General features: G+C 44.4%; 2 protein-coding genes across 4 annotated transcripts; one reads left to right on the forward strand and one right to left on the reverse strand.

The window, feature by feature from the left end:
• Window positions 1-415: 415 nt before the first annotated feature.
• LOC127297223 (exosome complex exonuclease RRP44 homolog A) lies at window positions 416-11,250 on the forward strand. The gene is made up of 24 exons (XM_051327519.2): window positions 416-685; window positions 766-903; window positions 996-1,153; window positions 1,666-1,721; window positions 1,824-1,946; window positions 2,048-2,178; window positions 2,286-2,526; window positions 2,610-2,757; window positions 3,179-3,419; window positions 3,562-3,718; window positions 3,793-3,861; window positions 4,756-4,881; window positions 5,004-5,056; window positions 5,606-5,712; window positions 5,835-5,889; window positions 5,994-6,093; window positions 6,173-6,284; window positions 6,928-7,048; window positions 7,155-7,214; window positions 7,310-7,415; window positions 7,895-7,990; window positions 8,073-8,154; window positions 8,336-8,401; window positions 10,934-11,250. Exons 1-24 carry the CDS (start codon window positions 632-634, stop codon window positions 11,127-11,129), a joined length of 2,796 nt encoding a protein of 931 aa, XP_051183479.1. The 5' UTR covers window positions 416-631; the 3' UTR covers window positions 11,130-11,250.
• On the reverse strand, window positions 10,968-14,498 carry LOC127297226 (protein PIN-LIKES 7). 3 transcript variants are annotated; one of them, XM_051327522.2, is made up of 12 exons: window positions 14,161-14,498; window positions 13,896-14,045; window positions 13,731-13,810; window positions 13,521-13,645; window positions 13,312-13,433; window positions 13,038-13,241; window positions 12,827-12,946; window positions 12,659-12,759; window positions 12,518-12,570; window positions 12,209-12,394; window positions 11,941-12,107; window positions 10,968-11,858 (listed from the first exon to the last, which is right to left on the reverse strand). In XM_051327522.2, the coding sequence occupies exons 2-11, from the start codon at window positions 14,028-14,030 to the stop codon at window positions 11,983-11,985; spliced, it is 1,251 nt and encodes a 416-aa protein (XP_051183482.1). In that variant the 5' UTR covers window positions 14,031-14,045; window positions 14,161-14,498; the 3' UTR covers window positions 10,968-11,858; window positions 11,941-11,982. The 3 variants fall into 3 exon arrangements, with proteins under 3 accessions (XP_051183482.1, XP_051183481.1, XP_051183480.1); XM_051327521.2 differs by having other exon boundaries at window positions 10,968-12,107; window positions 13,896-14,084; XM_051327520.2 differs by having other exon boundaries at window positions 10,968-12,107; window positions 14,161-14,497.
• Window positions 14,499-16,808: the final 2,310 nt, after the last annotated feature.

Raw genomic sequence — 16,808 nt, forward strand, 5'->3', positions numbered from 1 at the left:
CCAAACGCTTGTACTCCTTGTCGAGGTCGCTCTGGAGACCGTCCCTCTCCGTACGCGACTTCTTGCGCAAGTTGGGGTGGCTGCTCGAGCCACTAGCACCATTGGTCGAGTTCTTGCGGAACATACCGCCAATATTCATGGTGTTGAAACTTTTTCATAGCAAAAGTATAGGCATTAGAATTCTATGATGTAGTACAACGATTACATGAATAAAATTTAAATTCGAACGCGTAGAATCAATAAGAAAATTCAAAAAGTATGAACTCATCTAAGTGCTCAATATGAGAAATTAAACCGTTTATTACTGCAAATAATACATGAATCGAGCAAGAAATATACCGACGTGAAGATTCCCCAACTCAAAGAATGAAATCGGCGAAAAACGCTTTAAAGCCCTCTTGGCTCTTGCCAAACAAGGCCTGAGGGACGGTTGAGGGAGGCGAATGCAAACACAAACGCAGGCTAAGCTCAACCCAGTAATCCTACCACGCCGCACCAAACCTATTAAACCCCCGTACGCCGCCGCCGCCGCCGCCATTCGCCGCCGAAGGTCTGCCTGTACCCTACCCCTCCCTCTCCCTCCCAGCAACCGCCGCCGCCGCTTCGCCTGCGCGCCGCCGACCTCGCCAACATGCTGCAGAGCAAGTCCTTCGTGAAGAAGACGAAGCAAGGGCGCGTCGTCAAGGTCACCACCACTCGGCCGCACCCCCACCCCCACCCCCACCCGCCGAAACCCTAGCTAACCCCGTCTCCCCGTCTGCGCAGGTGGTCCGGGAGCACTACCTCCGCGACGACATCCCCTGCGGCGCCGCCTCCTGCTCCTCCTGCGACGCGGCCGCGCGCCGCCTCAACGCCGACGCGGCAGCCATCCTCGTCATCGACACCAACGTCGTGCTCCACCAGGTGGCCCTGCTCCCCCGCCCCCACTTCTCGTATTTAGCGTGCCCCTATACGGTCGTGTGTCCGATTGCTGATGCTCTGAGGGGTTGCTGCAGATCGATTTGCTGGAGAATCCAGCGATTGAGGATATCGTCGTGCTCTCGGTGGTGCTGGACGAAGTGAAGAATAAGAACCTCTCCGTGTACAACAGGCTCAAGGCCCTATGCACCAACACGGCTCGAAGGTTCTTCGTGTTCACCAACGAACACCACAGGTACGCCGTCCTGAATTCCACCTTGGGTTCTCCCAAATCCCAATGCTTGTTTCCATTAGTTGGGTGTGAATTTAGCATCTGCTACAGTTTTTTTAGGTCCTAATAATGTAAGCAAAACAAGTTCAGATTCCTAGCTGATGGAATGGTGAGGACAAACAACCGTAGTAGTACTTATGGAAGTATTTTCCTCTAGGAATAAGTCACTGAGATCACTCCTGCATCTCTTCTGATGTGGAGTAAATTCTCTAAAGTTGATTTTTTCCTTAACTCAAAGTGCGTTCAAGCGGTGTTCCCTCCAAATGGCATATATCTTTTGGCATCCTTTATGTAGTTGCATCTGTAAAACTTCTCTGTAAAAGCAGCACCCACAAATGTGAAACTGCTACAATTTTGTCCTTCTGATTTTATATTTAAATGTGCTAGCTGTTCATATCAAAACTTTCTGCTTAGCATTAGCGATGTTAGTCTTTTTTGTTCACATGATTAGGATTACTAATTTACTGAAAAATCAGGGATACTTACATCAAAGAGATGGCTGGGGAGAGCCCAAATGATCGTAATGATAGAGGTACCTAGCTGCTCTATTATGTTGGGTATAACTCATATCAGTTATTCTGTAGACATTTTTATGCATCCTCTCCTCTTTACTGGACATTTCTTGCCTATTCAGCAATCCGTGTTGCTGCACGTTGGTATCAAAGTCATCTTGGTGACAGTGCCAGAGTGTTGCTTGTTACAAATGATCGAGATAACAAACGAAAAGCTACCGAAGAAGGTCTAAATGCAGAGACAGGTGCTATTTGGATATTCTGTTACATAACCGAATAGCTGAACCCTTTACAATACTGACTTAATGATTTTATGGTAGTCTCATCAAAATATTTCTGCTTCCAGTTGAGTCATATGTACGATCGCTTGCACAGCCTGGTTTGCTTGATTTGGTGGTTGTTCCAACTAGCGGAGATGTTACCATGGAAGATGTAGAAGATCTTAGACCATCCAAAAGGAAAGTAATTTACATTGAGGTATACCAAGTCATTAACGATGCAATTTCCTTTTCTGCATCCTCGATATAATAATGAATAACCATCTAGTCTTAAATGTAATTTATGCTCTCCTGATAATATTGCAGCATAAACCTATGTCAGAAATTACATCTGGTCTACGTTGTGGTATTTACCATCAAGGGAAGCTTCGAGTTAATCGGTACAATCCATTTGAAGCATATGTTGGAAGTGAGAGCATCGGCGATGAGATTATTATCCGTGGCCGTTCAAATATGAACAGGGCCTTTGATGGAGATATAGTTTCTGTTGAACTTCTGCCACAAGATCAATGGCATGAGACGAAGTCATTTATTGCAGATGATGATGGTATATTTTTCAATCTTGGACGTATCTCATTTTCCTTATCTGATCTTATTTTTCTTACTCAATGGATGTTTCTGTTATTTCAGAAGATGATAATGAAGGGGATGTCCGTTTGGCTCCAGATAGTGCGGATGATGCTCCACGAAACACCAATTCCATGCAATCAACAGTTGCTTCTGTCTCCAGCAGACCAGTTGGACGTGTTGTTGGTATCATCAAACGGAATTGGAATTCGTGAGTTTTAGATGTTCTTAATAATGCTTATGTAATTATAATCTACTTATCTGCCAAATGCCCTCTGAAAATGCACAATTCATGCAATCAATGCAAACGTACTCATACGGATCGACCTGGTTCTTTCACTTACGTTCACATGCCTAATAGTGTATGGGTTTAACTACTGTTGTGAAGTTATGGCCTTAGAAGATGTACAATTATGCAATCATTTTTGTTAACTCAGCGGGATCGACCCTGATGATTTTTACGTCTACATGCCTAAATGATGCATGGGTTTAACTAGTAGTCTTGACAAGCAAGTTTTTATTTATTTGTCATGCATTTCTTACTGTCTTTGGTTGGTTAGGCATAGATCACTATCTGTAAGTTTTTGTTTCAGCTTCTGCACTTTGATACATAAAATGCTTGTATACTGCAGGTATTGTGGATCCTTGGAGCCAATGCCCATGCCTGCTGGTAGCGGGGGCGTTGCTCATGCTCTATTTGTGTCGAAAGATCGTAGAATTCCTAAGATCCGGATTCAAACTAGACAGCTGGGGAATCTTTTAAATAAAAGGATTGTCGTTGCAGTTGACTCCTGGGATGTCATGTCTAGATACCCATCAGGACACTATGTAAGGACTATAGGAGATATTGGCGACAAAGAAACCGAAACAGAGGCAAGTTTCTATACCTAATATTTATTACAAGAAGTCAGTTACTACGTAGGAGCTGCAGTAGCCTACCTTACCCGAACTAATGGCTGCATGTAGATCATACATTTGATGCTAGCATGCTAAGTGATGTTTACATATGAAACAGGTTGTCCTAATAGAGAATGATATTAACACAAGACCTTTCTCTACACAAGTCCTTGCTTGTTTGCCATCTTTGCCTTGGACATTATCACCTGAGGATTTGGCTAATCCCAATAGGCAAGACCTGCGGCAAGTGAGAGTCTTTAGTGTGGACCCACCTGGTGAGTTTACCATGATAAGTGTACCCTTTTCTTCTGTAGTTGGATTGACTGAATACCATCCAATTGCCATTTAGGTTGTAGGGATATTGATGATGCACTACATTGCACGCCACTTCCAAATGGGAATTTTGAAGTCGGAGTTCGTATCCTTTATATATTTCTCTCTTAGCTACTCAGTTCAAGTTTGGAATGCAAGTCAATCTTATGCTCTTGCTTTTGAATTTGTACTTCTCTACATTTGACTTAATATTTCCCTTATCACTTCCTTTTACTTTATGATAGCTTCGCTTGTGTAAATTGCTTATCGGATCTGTTGCATCTGCTTTGGGCTTGAGCTCCATAAGATTGATTGGTTAATTGTAACATGTGGACCAAATCATGCTCTTTAGTTCTATTTATGTTGAGAAAACTCAATTTGTAAATCCTTTCAGTTGATAGATCAATTTTCTTTTCAAGGGGATTACTCGATTTCAATTACTAATACGAAATGCCACCTTCCTGGTTGGCATGAATACTTAAATGACATAAAGTAGACGGATATAATTTCCGTATGGAAAATGGCTTCGCGGCCATTCATAATAGTTTTATGTAGGCAGTATATATGGCTTGCCAGCTAGGATTAAAGATGAGGCGGTGGAAGAGTTAATGAAGAGAGAGATGAAGGTCATATCTCATGTAAGATAACAACAAATTGGATGCTGAAGAACAGAACTAGATACAACAGGTAATAATGATGCACCGGGGAGGGTTGTATCTACACATTCGTAACATGCATTCTCTCACCGATACAAGCTATGCATATAAATCATTGGGAATGCCCTGAGCATTGCAGATGTAATATAGGCAGTTTTTGTGATGCTAGCAAGCCCTTATGTTCCAGCTACAAACTAATTTATCTGACCTTGGTTCATGAAAGCTATCTGTCGCAGATTGGATAGGAGGCTCATGTGAGACACATCACTTTCATTCCATTTCATGCACCTTGTATACTGTTTCTATTGATGTGGAGATTGCAGTTCTTAACTTGGACCGACCAGATATCGCCGATGTCACTAATTTTGTCCATCCTGGTACTCCTCTTGACGAGGAGGCTTCACAAAGGGCAACTTCTGTTTATCTTGTTGGACAACGGATTGACATGCTTCCAAAGCCTCTAACTGAAGGTATCACTGTTGGCATACACAGCAGTGGAGCATTCCTTATTGAATTTGACAATACTCAAGTTAATGTCAATACATATGAGTGGAAGTGACTGATGTTTTTTCTGAATTATGTTGTTCTCCAGATGTTTGTTCTCTTCGTGCTGATACTGCAAGGCTTGCATTCTCTGTCATTTGGGTAAGTCTAGTTCATGAATTTGTGTTGTTGGGATGTCAATTTGTCGGACATAAGAGGATTAATTTAGTCATTATGTTTCTGCTCTTATTGAATAAGGTATTGTGTGAACCAGATGTCCACAATACCTTGTCCTACTAGCTTTATGAACGCATATTGTGCATACTATATTCAATTTCAGAGACAATGGATGACTCAACATGTCTTCCGTTTCAGCCTTCGCTAAGATTTTTCGTCGGTGTACACCCTAGCCTTTTAGTTTATTGTTGTTTCTTTTTTTCTTGTGAACCGCATATATGAATAAGTAGTGTTGTGGTGCTGTACTTTCTCAAAGGAAAACCATCTCTAAGACCTGTTGCGTGTAGTGTGCGTAAAAGCTTACTAACTTAGATTCATTTCTGATCTTGTGGTACCATGAGCAGAGTATTATTGTCATCTGCCTTTGGCATTTCCTTTTCATTCTCTTGTATCTTGAAGTGATAAAAATGTCAAGTGAACATGCTAATACTTGAATCTTGGTGCTGTGGTGTTTCTGGAATGTTCTGGGTACAGGAAATGACACCTGATGCTCATATCATAGCTACAAGATATACAAAGAGTGTTATCCAGTCTTGTGCTGCAATGTCTTATGTGGAAGCCCAAGCAAGAATGGATGACAGGTGCTTTCTGGCCTTCAACCTTCTCAGTTTGACCATACTTAGATGTGAAAATACAATTCTAAGTGGTCTAGTAGGTCAAAAACATTATCATAAGATTGATCATTTCCCCTTGAATTTTCCAGCCGTATGGTCGACCCACTGACTGTAGACTTGCGGAACTTAAATTCATTAGCAAAGGTTTGCTCTTTTGTTATCCTATCTCGTACCTCAATAAATAATCTTGTCAATTGATATTTGCTATCAGTACTACTATTAGGCTTATGTTTTCAATGCTTATTTAGATAATGAGACATCGGCGTTGCGAAAGGGGGGCTCTGACTCTTGCTTCAGCAGAAGTCAAATTCGAAATTGATAGCGAAACTCATGATCCTCTTGACATAGGTATGCAGATTTGTAAACCTGACTGAACCATTTCTATGCCTGTGGTATGAATATAAGTGCTTACACTTAAGCTCAACAGGAATCTATCAAATTCGTGAGGCAAATCAAATGATTGAAGAGTTCATGTTGGCAGCGAATATTTCTGTTGCTGAGAAGATTTTGCAGCACTATCCCTTGTGTTCATTGCTACGGTACACATTTGCTATGTCCTTGTTAAGTTGTTATATCTTGTCACGTTCAGATCAGATTTAGATCACCATTCTGGTAGTGCAGCCAAATATATCTGGATTCCTAGGAAATATCCTGGAAAATGTTTTTCACATCTTATTCATAATTGAGCACACTTTTTGACCTGTTGACCTGATCATCCAAACCATATAGAGCCAGACTTCCAGAGTTGCTTAGGTGCAATCATGAAATAACCCGTAGCTCCAATGAGGCAGGGTGCCAAATTATTATGTTTATGACATCTCCTAATGTTGCATAATCCCTCCGTCTCATGAAACTTGTCTTAACTTTGTCGAAATTTGGATGTATCTAGACAATATTTAGCATCTAGATACACTCAAATTTAAACAAAGTTAAGACAAGTTTCATGAGGCGGAGGGAGTAGATATGATCGCTCAAGAAGGTTGGCACATATTGCAGATTTAGAAAAAAACGTGCAGCCAGCAACTTGTTTTTCTGTCAAGGAATTGTTTTAAGAATTTATTTGTATCTTTTATGTTTTCCAAGATTTATGCAGTAATAACGCACTACTTTTCTCTTATAGCTGATGGATCATTTGAACCTTACCTTTTCTCAACCTGCTAATTTTCCTTTGATTGGCATCAGGCGTCATCCTAGCCCAACAAAGGAGATGCTTGAGCCATTACTCCGTACTGCCTCTTCTGTTGGCCTAAATCTGGACGCGTCATCCTCAAAAGCATTAGCTGAATCACTTGATAATGCAAAGGTATTTTACTGTAGGGAGCACTTCACTTTTAGGCGACACTGCTATGTAGCTGGACAGTATCTGTTTGGAGCATTATACTGACCTGTCGTTACTTCTTGACTCGCAGAGAGATGACCCATACTTCAACAAGCTTATCAGGATTTTGGCAACTAGATGCATGACACAAGTAAGATAGCTATAGTGAAGCTTGCTACATATCAGCTTTTAGTGATTGGAACTATATATACATACAAGTTATATCTTCCCTCTTGCAACACACAGGCAGTTTATTTTTGCAGTGGAGATATGAGCTTGTCTGAGTATTACCATTATGGTCTCGCATCTGCTCTTTACACTCATTTCACTTCTCCTATTCGCAGATATGCAGGTCAGTTTTCCTCCTCCCTTGGATACTTTGATGCTAAAATATATCAGTCCCTCGGATCCATAATAAGTGTCTTGCTTTTAGTTCAAATTGAACTAAAACCACGACACTAACTATGGATTGGAGGGAGTACTTGAATTTGACTGATGATTGTTGTGTACGCAAGATATTTGAACATGTCACTAGTCCAGCTTATGTTCTAAACTACTAATTAGCTTACTGGCAGTTGAAATAATTGTTTGCATGAACTTTTTACACAAAATGGAAGTTCTTTGTAACTCAGTGTAGTTTTTATAGACAAAATTAAAGGACAGGGATTATATTATGTCCACAAAGATGCATTACCTGTTGATGGTCTAGCATTTTAGTATCTCGTGCATGAACCTTGAAAGTAATTATGTGTTCCAGTCTAAGCTGTAGAAGAGAATAGGAAGCATATAAACTGTGAGGTTGGTGTCTGATTCAGTGTCCTCTCATTGCAGATGTAATTGTGCATAGGTTGCTAGCTGCTGCTCTAGATATAGCAAAGCTTCCACCAATCTTTCAGGATGGTCCACAGCTCACAGGCATTGCTGACAGTAAGAAACCCAATGCACTGCTGAAGCTTTCCCTCTATATATATTATTACTAATTTTGGTACTGACATTATTATCATCCCAGACTTGAATTATAGGCACCGAAATGCCCAGATGGCAAGCAGAGCATCTGTTGAGCTACACACCCTCATATATTTCAGGACAAGGTACGTTTTAGTTGTCAATGGCATAAAAGAGTGATAAGTTAGCAGTAGATATCAAGCTAAATTATTATTTAGACGAGAATAGTAAAAAATGGTTGAAATCTGTTATAGGAGTAAGTATATTTTCTGAATGATCCCAGTTATGATCATTAATCAATAATCATCTACACATTTTTTCGTGCAGGCCGGTCGACACTGAAGCTAGAATAGTAAAGATCAAGGCAAATGGTTTCATAGTCTTCGTTCCAAAGTATGGATCTCTCTCTCTCTCTCTCTCTCTCTCTCTCTCTCTCTCTCTCTTTTCGAGAAAACGCAAAGGACCTTTGCGTTTCATTGCATTGAAAAGATAGGGAATCGTTTACATCCTCCTAGGAGGCCGGTTACAGGTTAGGAAAAGCAGAAAAATCAGTGCACATCCCAACTGGGAGGCAGGACAACACGTAAACCCTGGGCACCTGCCCTAGCCCAGATGCATAGCTCCTCCTTGATGTTCTGCAGCAGTAGCGGCATGGAGGGCTGGGCTCCTTCGAAGACGCTAGCGTTTCTGTGCTTCCAGACCATCCATGGGATGAGCAGGGCTGCCGACGCCAGGCCTTTGCGAAGTGGCATCGGCGTTTCCTGGCGAGCCCGGCACCACCAATCCATCAGGGTGGGTTCGTCTACCGGAGCCCTGGTGGTCATCCTGAGCCAAGCAAGCACCTCGTGCCAAACCTGCCGGGAGAAGGGGCAGTGGAGCATGAGGTGTTGCATGGATTCAGGCGCCTGGTCGCAGAGGAGGCATCGAGGATGATGGGGCAGGCTGTGCCGTGCCAGGCGCTCCGCAGTCCAACATCTGTCGAGGTTTGCAAGCCAATGGAAGAACTTAACCTTCGGCGGCGCCCATGTCTTCCAAACTAACTTCCAGGAACAACAAGATGTGGATCCGTGGAAGGTTGCGAGGTAGCATGAGCTGGCTGTGTAGGTGCCAGAGGCATTCCACTTCCAAAGGAGCTGGTCGGGCATGGCGCTGAGCGTGGTGCCCTGGATCGCTTGCCAGATGGTTAGGTACTGCCCGATCTCGTGGATGCCAAGCAGCCCTTGGATGTCCCTGGCCCAGCAGTTCTGTAACAGGCCGTCGGCCACCGTCCTGGTTTTGCGGCGTCGCTTGGGGACGCAAGCATAGAGGTGCGGCGCAAGCTCTTTGACCGCCCTGCCAGAAATCCATCGGTCCTCCCAGAATAATGCGCGCTGCCCGTCCCCAATGCACATGGTGGTGGAGGCGAAGAACAGCGCGTGCTCGTCCGCGGAGAACTGCAAGTCGAGGCCACTCCAGGCACGGCTGTCATCAGTGCGAGAGAGCCAAAGCCAGCGCAGCCGCAGGGCGAGACCAGCGCGCTCAATGTCTTGCACGCCAAGACCCCCGTAGGAGATGGGACGGCAGACACGCTTCCAGTTGACATGGCAATGCCCTCCATTAGCGGCAGCGCGCCCGGCCCAGAGGAAGCCGCGCTTGATCTTTTCGATCATCTTCAGGGTCTTCTTCGGCGGGGCGTAGGCGAGCAGTTGATGGATGGGGATGGCGCTCAGGACGGCCTTAACCATGGTGACCAGACATGCCATATGGAAGTTGTGCTTGAACAAATTACGTGATTGCTATTTTCCTAGTTCATAATAAATATTGAGATATTGGAGCATTTTGTCGGCACATTCTGTTTTGGTTCACTACCTTAGTGAAGCCAAAAATTACGTGAACATGCTGCTCACAAGTCAACGAGGACAAAAATTTGTTTTTTTTCCCACCAACACCAGCCCAATCATCTTATATTAACTTGAAACCGAGTGGCTGACGTACCTGAAGTAACCCAAAGTAGGATCTGCTAACTGCTACGGACTTTGAGCTTGATGTTTGTTTGTCCATTTGGTGACCAGACATGCCATATGGAAGTTGTGCTTGAACAAATTACGTGATTGCTATTTTCCTAGTTCATAATAAATATTGAGATATTGGAGCATTTTGTCGGCACATTCTGTTTTGGTTCACTACCTTAGTGAAGCCAAAAATTGGTAATGTGCATGGAGTTTGGCTAGTGCTCCCTCCATTCCAAAATTAATTGAAGTTCTAGCTTTGTCTAAGTCAAACTTCTTTAAGTTTGAGCAAGTCTATAGGAAAATATATCAATGTCCCCAGCACTGAATTAGTTCCATTAGGTTCATCACAAAATATATTGCTGTAGTATAACTTCATTCGATCAAATATATCAATAATTTGATCATGCCCTGATTTTGGTTTGTAAACATTGTGCAATGAATGAACTAAACATGCCCGATGTTTCTCTATTCTGTTCTTGATCAGTTGAGTTCTAGCCTTCTAGGTCCTGTTTGGCTGCTCGTCCTATTTGGCTGCTACAGTAAGGTTGCCATCATTTGCCACATTTTTTTTTGCAATTCATGCATAAGTTTGGCGGTTAAAATGAGCGCCATACTTGCCACACTTGAGGAAAGCTTGCCATAATTTTCTGAGTCAGTGACACATATGTCAATGTTGCATGAAAAGAATATTTGCCACAGGTGTGTCTGCGAACCAAATGACTGCCTAACTCAGTCAAACTTGACTAACTTGTTGTGTGGCAACGTATGGCAAGCTTAGTGTACCGACCAAAAAGGCACTTAGTTTTTCCAAATGCTTCTCTAATGAATAATTGTTTAACATCATCTTCAATCTGCATGTGTTTACTAGCGCTTCTTTTGTGCTGCGGGACTTGATGTATCTTACGCCATTTGTTTTTTTTTATAATAAAAACAGGTTTGGCATAGAAGGGCCAATCTATCTTACATCGAAGGGAGACAAAGGGGGTGACTGGGTAGTAGACGAGGTGAACCAGAAAGTAACCAAGCCCGGAGCAAACATAAGCTATGCTGTGTTGCAGAGTGTTATGATTCATATGGAAGTGGTGGAGCCTCAGCCTCACCGCCCGAAGCTGCAGCTCACCCTCATATAACAGGATGTACAAGTAAACTGTAATATTAGTGGGTCCATACAACATTGTACCAGGGTCAATTCTTTAATTCAACTTCGATGATTTTATGATACTATTGAATCAGCCATAGAATTTCTGTTTACTGAGTTGTGTGACATCTCTCTTCATTGATGCTAAAAGTCCATGTCCTGCTAGGCTGCTACATTCTTTTTGTCTCTGTACTGCAACTTTCCGCATGCTCGTCTAAATCTTATTTGAGTTTGTAACTTATAATACTTGAAACATATTATAGTACCACCTCTGTCCATAAAAGGATGTCGGAAGTTTGTCTAAGTTTGGATGTATATAGCGAAAATGCCTATCTGATCTCGAGCTCAGATGCACCTGTATTCTGAACTGGGCATTCGCGTTGCCATTGGTGGTATCCATTCGTATGAAGTGTCGTATGCGAATTCTTTATTTGAATCTCGTATGCTCTGTCCTAGCCCAGCCTGAGCACGTATTGATTCCATCAGTACAGGGAAAATGAACGCCTGTATCGGCGCTGCGAGCCTGCTCCCACCTGCCTGCCACACGACAACCTTACGGCCGTCACCACCTATCGCTACGTACACATACGAACGCTACGCGTAGAGGACTGGTTCCAGGACGCTGTTCTGACAGGAATTCTGGCCACTGCACCCATCCCCAGGCGATTTGGACGGTCCACAAAACGGGCTCATCTTAGCTCGGGACCAGAAACGCCCCTCCCTGTATATAGACACTTTTTAGTATACAGATATATCCGAATTTAGATAAATCTTCGATATTCTTTTATGAACGGAGGCAGTACAACAAATGTGCCGACTGATGCAATGTTTTACTGAAGAGACGCTCAGGACACCAGTGACATGAACACAGTCGACCAGAGTGTGAGCGCCAGTGCGGCAACCAGGTGCGTCCAGAGGAAGACGATGGAGCACTCCTCTTCCCCAACATCGAACAGCTGAGCTATGGTTCCTGCAACACCGGAGAACCCGACACCTCAAAACACAGCACCCTATCACACCTCAAAACACTGGAGAACCCAACACCTCATGAACTCTTGTATGCTGGCTTACCGATGCTCATGGCTGGGGGAACTGTAGATTGCAACAGCAGAACGTAATGGTACAGGGGTGATCCTGGCAGGAACCCAAGCTCCCTGGCTGCCTTGACCACGCCGATTCCACAGGCAGGAAGGATCACGAAGCGTATCACAATAATCGATATGACTACCAGAGGCTTCATCGTCGTCCTTCCTCTGCCTGGCCGTGTAGAATTTTGGTGAACAAAAATAATTAAGACATAGGTGAGGTTATATGTGTCGCAAACTTAGACCTCGAGATGACCAAGCTGACACAAAGTTTATGACAGAGGATAAATCGTACCTTTGGTAAGGTTTCCACCGAGTATGAGGACAGTGCAAGGTATTGCAGCATCTCTGCTCCCAAGTTTGGGTTGTCAGCCAAGAGAAGGTCAGTAACAGATTTCCTCAAGATGCAACACCCAAGGAAGAAGCAGTGGTATACCCTAGTAACTGTGCAGTATCTTGGACCACTCGGAGAGGGCTGTCTTCCTCCGTAACGAGTGATTTCAGCTTATCGATTGCTCCGACAGTAAACCCTACGAGCTACAGAGTGATAGCAGTTAGATTTGAATTCTAGACTTCATTCGGATGATCAAATGAGGTTACATACAGCGGCAACACTGGGAGGTGACCACAGTTCTTTCAGTATCTCTACCAGCAAATCCTTTGCTCTTCTGAAATAGTGCATCAAGGTACCAGAAAGGCTGTTGGAAGGCAAGGTAGGACTAACCTACAACCCGAATTCAGAAAATGTAAGGTCCCTTCACCAGTCTCTCAGTTTAGATTCTTTGAACGTAATGAAAGGATGTGCTACTACTTACTGAGTTGTTCGGGACATCCTCACAAGAATCTGCAGACGAGAACATGGGCAGAAAAGCGACATAATTACCATTTTGATCTTCTCCTGAATTTTGTTCCTTTCTTACGTTATTAGTTGTAGGGTGATCATTACATCCTTTGTTATAGAGCTGAGCAGATCTCTTCATGACGCTGTAGCTATGGGTCCAAATGAAGAAATTTCCTAGCTGCATGAATCCAAAATGTACCATGCATGATAGTCTTAGACAGAGTTAACGAGGCGGTTGTCAAGTTTACCGCCATGGACAATGAGACGTAGGAGATGCCGAGAGATTTGCAGGTGGTGGCATCACCAAAGGGGCTGTCCTCCTCATTGCAAATCGCTGGAACTATCATCAAGGGTATGGTTCCCCAGTTACCTGAAAAAATGCATGTGACTGAGCACACAGTAGAAAACTTACCTGAAAAAAAGAAAAAAACAACTCTGCATGTGACTGATGACTTGCCTGCTGAGCTGCAAGCAATGACAAGTCCCTGAAGATGTTCTCCTGGCCTTAGGGTCTTCACGGCCAGCCATCCTAGAGTTGCTCCGATCAGGAATATGATGCTCATGTTCACTGGCATGAACCACCTTAATTCACCAAGTTCAGCAAGGAGCAATCAAATGCCAAATTATTCATTAATCGGTGAAAAATCTTGCAGTGCCAAAGTCGAACCAGGAAATGACGTCCTTGAGCGTTACAGTCCCTGCCAAGCTCGAAAAGACGAGGGATGGAACGAAGACAATATAAACAATCTGAAAAATGGAAGCTCGTTAGTAGTACTCGTATGCAATTCTATATTCGATGCGTGTAGCTGCGGTGTTAGATTCTGAATAGTACCTTATTTATGCTCCTTCGAGCATCAGAGGTGAGGACGTTGAACCGGCTGGACGCGAGACAAGCTCCGAGCATGCCTGCAAGGAGGACCTGCAGAACGGGCATCCACGCGACGACGAGCAGAGACCAGAACCTCATCTTGCGAAGTTTTAACTGGCAGAAATTAACCCCGCATCATCAAGCAGCTACAACCTTTGTTTGGCATCGCAGTTCAGTGCACAAAATTGCGCCATGAGTCGAGTAAGAACGACAGAAAACTGTATCTCACCGATGCCTGATTTTCGTGTCTGGGATGCTTTCTGAGAAAGAGATCATGCGAATGCCTGCAGCTTCCGAGAGAAACTGGTCAAGAACCCCAAGCCGCCGCCGATGATCTTCCCATGCAGCGCAACCGCTTGGTTGTTATGGCCGCACTGGAAGCCGCAGACGTTTCTCCGCGTGTCAACCAACACCCAGATGCTTCCATCTGTTCCTCTACGCGGACGAAACATTTGTTGTTTCCTGAAGAAAGCAAGATGTGTTTTGCTTGCTCAGAAATAAGGGAGAAACGACACCTTTCACTCAAGTGTTTCGTCTACTGCCGCAATGTTCCAGGCACAATATTTGTTTTTTGAGAATTCCAGGCAGTAACAAGAACCAAATAGACAGACGCTGAGCCGTACCTGAGGCCTTGAAGCAGAAGAGGAGAGCCGACAAGCGCGCGGAGACCCGGGCGGCCCGTTTGTGACCAAGCCAATGGGCCAGTAGACACTATCAACCCAGACTGCTTGAGCTGGAGTCGACTAGGATGAAAGACACACTAGTAAAGAATAGCTTATACGGGTCATGTGATCGAGTAATGCTACACTAAGGGCATCTCCAGCGGACGTTTCGGTGGGCCCGCCTGGCACCTGGCAGCGACCCTGCGTCGATGCGTCTTCTCAAACGCGCCAGCGACTGCAAAGCTGCGTACATAACCGAACTGAAACTGAAAACCGAACCGAAAAAAACCTAACCGAAACCGAATTTCAGTTTTTATGGTTTTATGGTTAGGTTTAAGTTAGCAAAAGTGCTAACCATACAGAACTCAGTTAATTCGGTTAAAAACCGGAAAACCGTGGTTAACCGAAGAAAACCGAATAGCCAAGCCAACAACAAATTTTACTTTGCAGGCCCATCCCTAATTTAGGTAAAACATTTATATATGTTCACAAGTGCATAATGGACAAGAGTGGTAGCACAACGTGATGGTTTGCATGTGGAATTTTACATAAATGGTTGTCAGGTCGTGAGTTCAAGTATGTATTGTGCATCATTTTTTTCTATTTTGCCACATTTTCATTTTTTTTAGTCTGTAATGTGCAGCGTTTTTTAAAATTTGGCCGCATTCTCATTATTTAAATCTATAACGTGCAACATTTTTAAAACTTGGCCGTATTTTCATTATTTATCATTTATGTCTCCTATAACATAATCAGTTTGGACTTTAAAAAAATAGAAATGAAATATATATCCATAAAAAATAGGTGTTATTCAAAAATTCGCGTCAACTTTGGTTAATTTGGTTATTACCGAAACTGAACCGAATTAATATGGTTATTACCGAAACCGAACCGTATTTTTATACGAAACCGTATTTACCGAAGTATTGAAACTGTATTTACTCAAAAACCGTATTTACCGAACCGAATTAACTATATTAACCGAACGCGCAGCCACTCGTTTCGGCACTCTGCACCACGTTAATGGCGACGATGCCTCGGCTGCCGAGCGGCCGCCCACCTCCGCCAACCACGTTAATGGCGACGCCACGCGTCCCGCGGCCACCGCATGCCGCCGGCCTATATAAAGGGGGCGCGCGTTCTTCTTGCACATCCACTCCTCCAAAGAAACCCTAGCCGCCACAAAGCTTGACCGTAGCGCCGCCTAGGTGTTCCTGCGACGCAGCCAAGCCCGCGGGGAAGTCCATGGCCGGTCCTGGTGGCCGGCGAGGCGGTCGAGGCCGCGGCCCTGGGCGCCCCCGTGGCCGGGGTAGGGACCGCCGTAGTGGAGCAGCTACGGCCCCACGCCCGTCGTCGCCTGCGCCCTCCTCGTCCTCGCAGGAGGAGCGCTGCTTCGAGTTCCTCCTCCGCATCGACAACGACCCACTCGCCATCAAGCGGCTACCGGACAAGTTCGCCGAGTTCGTCGACGGCGTCGAGCCGGCGCAGTTGCAGCTACGGGAGGCCAGCTGCAACTTCTGCCGTTGGACCGTGGAGGTCCTTTTCAACGGGCAGGGCAAGATGTACCTGCACACGGGGTGGGACAAGTTCGCCCGTGACCTCGACCTCGAGCCCGGCTGCCAGCTCACCTTCCTCTACGAGGGGGACGGCGAGATGATCGTCAAGGTGTTCGACGACACAGCCTACCGCAGGCACTATCGCACCGACGACTCCGGCTCCGACACCGATAGTTAGAACGTTGAGTGTTCTTTCTTTGCAGCGAATCTGGCTACGTGCCAATTGAAGCCGCTAGTGGAGGTTTCTGGATGTTCGTCTCATCGGTAGAACCAACAAGGGCACCATCTCCTCCCACTGGATTTTCCAATTTGGGTGATTGGGTGTGCCCTCGAATGTTCTTTCTTGGCAGCGAACATACGGAAATCAACACAACTGACTTCTTTTTTAAATTTTTTTAAATTTGTGTCCACCAATGGTTCAAACTATGTGTTAGTTTGTGTAAACCATGTTCCAAACTATGTGTTAGTTTGTGTAAAATCATGTTTCAAAATGTTATATTTGAAACTATGTTTAAATAGAGAAGAGGGGAAAAAGGAAAAGAAAAAAATGCGTTGTCCCGCTGGAGCAGACCCCAGACGCAAACGGACGCGCGGACAAAAACGGTCATTTTTGCGTCCGCAGCGCGGCGCAAACGAACGCTCGCGGACATTAAAATACG

Source organism: Lolium perenne, chromosome 4 (genome assembly GCF_019359855.2).
Source record: "Lolium perenne isolate Kyuss_39 chromosome 4, Kyuss_2.0, whole genome shotgun sequence".
NCBI lineage: Eukaryota > Viridiplantae > Streptophyta > Magnoliopsida > Poales > Poaceae > Lolium > Lolium perenne.